General features: G+C 43.8%; 1 protein-coding gene across 1 annotated transcript in view; it reads right to left on the reverse strand.

The window, feature by feature from the left end:
• The window catches only part of MED27 (mediator complex subunit 27), a 145985-nt gene extending 144603 nt beyond the window's left edge, over positions 1–1382 (reverse strand). Inside the window, exon 1 of the mRNA XM_014603826.3 lies at positions 1146–1382. Within this exon, the coding sequence (XP_014459312.1) occupies positions 1146–1351 (206 nt within the window). The 5' untranslated portion in view covers positions 1352–1382. The remainder of the gene's footprint in view (positions 1–1145) is intronic.
• Positions 1383–8059: the final 6677 nt, after the last annotated feature.

Below are 8059 nucleotides of genomic sequence, written 5' to 3' on the forward strand. Positions count from 1 at the left end.
TATACCACAGGCCTTCGACAAGGCAAACAAAGACTCTCTGGCCAGGCTGCGACCTGGATCTTGCTATGGAAATGACAGACCAGAAGGGACCTATTCAGGTGGCTCCTTACCAGTATTAATACTCCCTACCGATCCCGCGGCTCCTTATTGGTATTAATACTCCCTACCGATCCCGGCGGCTCCTTATTGGTATTAATACTCCCTACCGATCCCGGCGGCTCCTTATTGGTATTAATACTCCCTACCGATCCCGGCGGCTCCTTATTGGTATTAATACTCCCTACCGATCCTGGCGGCTCCTTATTGGTATTAATACTCCCTACCAATCCCGGCGGCTCCTTATTGGTATTAATACTCCCTACCGATCCTGGCGGCTCCTTACCGGTATTAATACTCCCTACCGATCCCGGCGGCTCCTTACCAGTATTAATACTCCCTACCGATCCCAGCGGCTCCTTATTGGTATTAATACTCCCCATCTATCCTGGCGGCTCCTTACCAGTATTAATGCTCCCTACCAATCCTAGCGGCTCCTTACTGGTATTAATGCTCCCTATCGATCCTGGCAGCTCCTTACCGGTATTAGTGCTCCCTACTGATCCCGGCGGCCCCTTACCGGTATTAATGCTCCATACCGATCCCAGCAGCCCCTTAACCACCCATATAGACAACCCCTTGGCAGCACTGAGCCCTACGCTAGGAAGCAAACAGCAAGGAGAGCGAATACAGGCCAACATTACTCCGACAAGAAGAAAAGAGGTTATTTTCACATCGGCTCCTCTAACACGTTGTGGCCCCCATGCCACGAGCCGCCCCCGTGGCAAATCCAGACGTCCGCTCCATTGGGGGGGAAGGGGCTTTTAGGAAGGTCGCTTAGCAGAGGGGCTGCAACCCCCACCCCCAGCAGACCTCGCCAGCTGGACACCAGGCACCCCAGGGACGGGACAGGACGGGCCGGCTCTCCCTGGGGCCCGTCGGCTCCACTCCCAGCCCAGGGCAGCGGGGTGTACAGGGGGCTGCTGCACATCCCACATGTGCCCCTTTCCCACGGGGTTCAGGGAGCGTGGGGCCTGCCCCTGCCACGGGGAGGAGCTGGAGGAGACGAAGCTCCCCGGCCCAGCCCGGCCGGGCCCCGCCCCGCTCACCCCAGGTCGCGGCTGACGGAGTGCAGGCTGTCCTGGAAGGCGGAGACGAAGCCCTTCTCGCGGCCCTCCAGCGTCTCCCGGTGGCGCATGCCGTCCTTGAGGCAGTCGAAGGCGCGCGTGACGCTGGAGCGCAGCGCCTGGATGGCCGCGATGGCCTGCGAGAAGGCCTCCAGGTTCACGCCGGGGCTCAGCACCCCGTCCGCCATCTTGGCCGCCCCCGTCCGCCCCGCCGCGGGGCAGCCTGGGACTTGGAGTCCGGCGCCGGGGAGAGGTGCGCATGCGCGGGGAGGGTAGGGGGAGTTGTGGTGTGTAAGAAAGCACCAGTTACACCGTACATACTAACCAACGCGTGTGTAAGAAATAGCCAGTAACACCTTACACACTAACCGATGTGTGTAAGAAATAGCCAGTAACACTTTATATACTAACCAGTGTGTGTGTAAGAAATAGCCAGTAACACCTTACACACTAACCGATGTGTGTAAGAAATCACCAGTAACACCTTACACACTAACCAATGCATGTGTGTAAGAAATAGCCAGTAACACCTTGCACACTAAGCAACACGTGTGTAGGAAATAGCCAGTAATACTTTATATACTAACCAGTGTGTGTGTGTAAGAAATATCCAGTAACAAAATCACCAGTCGCACTCTCTCTCTCGCACACGTTTGGTTAGTCTTATTAAACGTGCAAAGTATATAAACTAACCAAAGCGTTATAAATTTGTCTCTGTGCATATTTGATTATAGATACTTTGTTAGTGTCTGTGTGTCATCAGATGTGTATGTATCTATATGTATGTATACGTGTGTAATGTGTTTATTTGCATATATGTATGCACCCACACATACATGCATGTATGCACACACATATGTATACATACACACACATATACATTCACTAACAAAAGCATCTATGACCAAGTATACAGAGAAACATTCACGGACTAACCAAAATACCATATACTTTGTGTGTGTAAAAATTACATGAAAAGAAATGCAGAACTCTTGGTTCAGAGATGATAAAAGGTATCATTTCTGAACCAAGAGTTCTAGAGGTTTGCATTTCTTTTTCTCTCAGACCACCACAGCTACCAAACACATCCCTAAAAAATACATGCACACTCCTGTACACACACACCCTGCTACACCTAGTAATTTATGGGGGATAAAAGGAGCCCTAAAAGTGACAAAAGCTTGTGATTTGCAAGGGCTATGCCACTCCAGTCTAAGGTGGGCCCTGTTGCCGAGCCAGGACCAGTTTTTTCCCAATTAAGGATGAAAGTGTCATTTCAGGTGCTATATCTACTTTGGTTAGTCTACAAGGTGCAAATCTACCCTGCCTTCTGCTTGACCTCAGACTAGCATGGTTATTTCCTGGAAACTTGCCCCGTCCCTTTATCTGCCCAACAATATAAAGTCTGTATTGCGCACACACATACACACTTCTAAGCTTTGGCTTTGGTTTTTCCTAGATCCTGAAAATTACTCTACTAAGCTTTGGCTTTGGTTTTCCTTAGTTCCTGAAAATTACTCTACTCAGGCAATACGTCTCCTTGTCACTTCCTTATTCCTGTGGTATGCATTTTCCTTTGCTAATCCAACTACAGTTACCTAAGTGCATGGATGTTTCTTAGAGGTGTTGGATGTTTCTTATATTTCCCTCTCTCTTGAATGTAGGGGTTTTGCTCCTCTGGGCATGAATCTAATGAGAGCAGAAAATATAGACCTATGTGCTAAATTTTAAGCAGGTGGGCGGTACTCCTCATGTGTCTCAGCATGTATGGGTGTTTGCAGATGTCACTGGTCATTTTAATTTATGAGAGATACAGGGAGCCTTGAAAGCAACAGAAAACAGTTGCAAGGGCCATACCATTTCAGTCTAAAATGACGGGCTCTAATCAAGATGCCACCTGATGCCAAACAAGAACTGTTTCTTTTCTGACTCAAAATGAAAGTGTCATTTCAGGATATCCTTGCAGACACTGCAACACAGTCGTAAAATTTAGGACTCTCCCAAAAAATCTGGGACACAGTAATTTTAGAACCAGGGTCAAATACTAATGCAGTACAAGACTTGGGCTAAGGATTCCTTGCTTCCTCAACCTCTAAAGAAATTATACCGTGTTTCATAAATGTATTTAATTAAATTCACTAACCATGATTCACACAGAAATGCAGAAATGTCTTCTACTCTACTATGTATCTTTTCTTTGTAAAATGGAGATAAAGACCAGGAGAAGAGCACATGTCATTGCCCAAGTGAAATGAAGCTTTGCGCATGGTTTGGTCTACGGCAAAATAACTTTTGAAAACTGCATCCAGTCACATCCAGAATTTCCCTTGAATGTCCTCTGCATACATGGACAGATTGCTATTGATTTTAATGATAATCAGACAATAAGAAGAGCCTGATTCCCCATTATCTAATTACTATGACCAGCACATAGTCCCTGGACACAAGGATGAGGCGGTGACTTCACAGGCTTGTGGCAGAGAAACTCTGGGGTGAAGCAGTGATCTTAGGGGGTTGAGATGGGTTCCTCACCCTGATTTTTGACTCACCCCTTTCCCTCCATGCCTTAATTTCCTGAGAGGGTCCCATGATCTGGGCTCCTGGTCCCTACATCTTGTCTGCAAGAGTCCTGCTGCCTGCACAATTCAGCGTACATAGGCAATGAAGTGTACAGGCCTGTTTAGGATGTTCAGGAATGGACACCTGAACTCATTAGTAGTCTGAGGGTTTGTGTAATCTGAGGAGATTAAATAAAATAAGAACAAGACATTCTTGCTCCAGCACAGTAGTGTCCACATATGGAGCTGGTCAGATAAGAACAGATAGGAAAAACATTCTTACTTAGCAACATGCTGCCCCTTGTCCTTACAGTGCAAAATGCAAATGTTGCAGGTACCTATTGCGGATGCCCCCCACTTACTTAATATCATCCCAGAGGAACCTACTGTCCCTTTACATCCTGTCCTAAATTTAAGAAAAATAACATCTTACATCAAAAGTTCTTCAGTTGTTAGCACCTATTTATTTCACATATTTCCAGCATAGCCATCATCATGGGATTCACATGCAATGATTTCTGGTGATTTCTTTCACCCAAGATGCAGTCTTGAGGTCTGGTCTATTGTCTCTGAATATGAAAAAAAAATCTTAAAACTATAGGTATAGTTAGGAATTTGCATTTGGGGATAAAAAAAACAAATCACATCAGCATTTGGCTCAGGAAAACCAAGTCTATCATGTACAATAGAAAAAAAAGAATCTGTTTGCTTATATTTCTAGTTATTCTTCCTCTGCCTAAATCGCTAAACACTTAATTTAAAGCAATATCCATTCTTAATTATTAGAAGGCACCCAACTGCTACAAATTCATAATGAGGACTATGTATTCCAGCCCGAGAGCATAAAATGAAAGATCATTATGCAGCTAGTTACTATTTAATTAAAAGACACTGCATTTCTTCATCATAGAAGCACAAGTCTAAGGTAACAAATAAGGAAATATTCACTCTGTAAATGTTAGCCACTGATGCCAGGAACTCTATCTTTTTTATTACAAAAGGACCTTGAGCCAAATCTATCCAAAGTGGAATTCTGCTCATGTCAACCTAGCTGCTCAAAGATTAATTTGATTTTTGACCTAATGCTAGGAAAATATATTTCAGTAACCAGTAGATGCATCGTATCTGCACAATTTCATATATGTTCAAATCCTATACAAGTCACACCATGAGAAGCACCTGGGCAAAGGGAACCAAAACAATGTGTTCATTTAATCTTGATTATCTACTGGAGTACAGCATAGGTGGAAGATATGGATACATGAATTGAGGTACAGGAGACTGGAAGGCTTCAGAAAACTGGTAAAGACATTTTTACTTTCAACCCATTGGTAAGACTTAAAACCAAAGCCAGCAGCAAGCAAAATGATTACCATCTGACTGCTGTTCTTCAGTGAGCCTCGATTCTTAGTCTGCTTGGACAAAGGTTACTACAATTTACTTCTTGGATGATAGCACCAGGGGGGAACTCAAGGACCCAATGGACAATGAGAGCATTCTGCCTTCCAAACCCTGTACGTGATTTTTTCATATTATAGTTTCAAGCACACATTTAATTCAGGGTTCATCCTGGTATCTCTAACACAACTCTGCTTTGTACCGTTTACCCATACCCAAAGAATGACGAAGTTTGCAATTAAACCATTACTTCAGTAGCTGTCCCATGGATCAGGAAAGTTTTGTTTCCAGCCATGTCAGTCTGATGCTTCTTGCCATCTAAAAAAGGGAAAAAAGGTGACAGAGAAAGTTGTGGTCCAAACTGGCAGCCTGCACAATCCCAGGGCAAAGGCAGCATTTGCTTCTAAAACAAAACCACAAATGGAAAATGTGGAAAAGAGATGGACTGACATGCAACAAAGGGAGACTGTAAAGCTGGACATATCTTCCTGAAGCAGAATGGATCAGGACTACTAAGAATTGAGTGGCACAGGCGGCTATTTATTCTGATTAATTTGAAACCCCAAAGTAAAGGGATGATGCTTTTAGAATGGTCCCTAGGGGGAAATAAATAGAGATTTGCTAGAGAAGAGAAAGAAACACTAAAAAGTGAATCTCCAGAAGAATACAAGGGAATTCTGTTGCTGGGCCACGTAATGAATCACACATGCTGGGTCTCATCCTGCCCTGGGCTGAGCATCCTTTACAACGTGCTAACTCAGCACTCTGGTCTTCACATCAAAGCCGCACTGCTTGGCAGGACAAGTCTCATTATTTGAAGTAACTGACAGCACAGGAATTTTAACATTATTGCTGCCTTATTTAGTGTTCGTTATCTACCTGTAAACCAAACCTAGGCTTATATAAATCAATTTGTGTACCGAAATTACCATGTAATCTGTTCCAAGCTGGATAGTCTGCGGCAAGGCCAACCGATTTCTTCATGCATGATTGATGAATTTTCCCAGAGACAGGCACGGTGTTGGAGGTGTCCAAACATCTTCTCAGACATAGGGGACAGGGCTCGAACTTTTGGTTCCGAATCTCCTGCTTCCCTGCCATCTCCTGTCCCAGCCTCTCCCACTGCATCCAACAATGACACATACATTATCTGAATACCCTGCTGAAACAAATTATATGAATCTTGACACTCAAAGAGCTGGTGTCTTCATTCCTAGTTGGATGACTAGAAACAATTTTTTATTGTTTCAGGATGTCTGCAGATTCATATTTGGAGCAACTTGTCCCAGCCATATTGAATGCAAACCTACATTCAATGCAATACTCCTGTCCCTGAAAGAGCTACCACAATGTAGAGAAATTTAGCCTTCTGAGTACTATCCATTTACCTTTGTGGAAGGAGTTAAAGGTCTTAATCCTCACCCTCCTCCACTAAACATGCTAAGTATTCCTGTACTCTCTAGAGAATCCAGGGACTAAATAGGCTATGGTGACTAACCTGCCTTTTGGGCTGTAAAGTGGTCACAAGTTGAAGGGAATGTGGGGTGATATGCTTCTGCAATGTCATAATGTGCTGTGGAGAAAAGTTGATAGCTCTGAAGACTGAAATCCTTTAACACCTTATCCCACCACTGAATTCACATGAAAAATTTAAATCAAAAACCAAAAAAATAAAAATAAATAAAGATCAAGCTATCCTCAGCAAAACTGGCTGTGTTATTTTATGCATCCAATATTCTGTCCCAAAATATGTCAAATTTTACTTGCAAAAATACAAGGCTGCTGTTTTATGCCATATGCAATCTGTAGAGCATTGCGCTCAGCCACCCTCTTTTATTTTTTCTTTTAAACACTCAAAGATCAAGTGCAGAATCTGATGCAAGGCCAAATGGGAAGAAATCGTTATTTAAAGGCAAGATGACTGCTTAAAATTAGAGCTGTGAAGACAGCAAAAAATACCAGAATTCACAGATGGTTTGTAGATACATTCATATTGCATTCAGTCCACTCAACATCTTCAAAAAAAAAAAATCATCATGCTTTTTTTCTCCTCCCTCTCCAGTGTAAATGTTGGTGCCTGCTCCAGACATGTGCTTCTTCCTTTAAAACTGAGCTTTGAGTCATGTGCTGTTGCGCTATGAATTCCAACAACAGTCACTCTGAAACTGCACTAGAGCATTTATTTTTAAATTAGGCATTTAGAATCGAATGTATTTTGCAGTTTTTCAAATTAACGGTTATTGTGAGTAGATTAAAAAAAAAAAGATGCTAGCAAGAATGAAACCACGGGAATAAATCTAGACAAATAGACCTGCAACAGGGGAATGAAAATGAATGACCTAATTGCTCCTTCCTGGTGCAGGCTGCCATGGTAGTGGCCCAACAAATTCCAGCTGAATACACAGGGAGTTTCGTCTGTTTGATGACTAAAGCCTCAGGTTTTGTTGCATGATTTCATGATCTTTCAGTGTTCAGAAGTTTAACTGGCGTTAAAGACTTCCTCTTTCTTGCATATTTTTTCCTGGCATCTGTTATCACACGTTTTGCATCTCAGCATATCAATCTCCTGGTCAAGGGAGTAGAAGAGGGAACTTGTGTGTCATAACTCCTGGAATGACATTCTCTCTCTTCCAGGGAGTCAGCATGGAGCAAACCAAGTTTCCATCAGTGCAGAGGCCTCAAATTTAGTCAAGACACTGCAGTTTACCACCTAGAGGGAGTCAGCAGGATTTGGGGAGGCTTACAGGGGTGGGAGGTGGAACAATGGCAAGGAGCTCATCAGGGATTCCTGGCACATCATTCTTGAGGACAGGAAAAAGCAGGCCTGGGACATGGATACATACAGCACAGTTATGCAGACCCACTACTCATTGCTCCTCAGGAAGCAGGGGCACAAGAACTTCCCCAGTCAACATGTCTCATGGACTATAGTTACACGTA

The sequence above is a fragment of the Alligator mississippiensis genome, chromosome 12, assembly GCF_030867095.1.
Source record: "Alligator mississippiensis isolate rAllMis1 chromosome 12, rAllMis1, whole genome shotgun sequence".
Classification (NCBI taxonomy): Eukaryota; Metazoa; Chordata; order Crocodylia; family Alligatoridae; genus Alligator; species Alligator mississippiensis.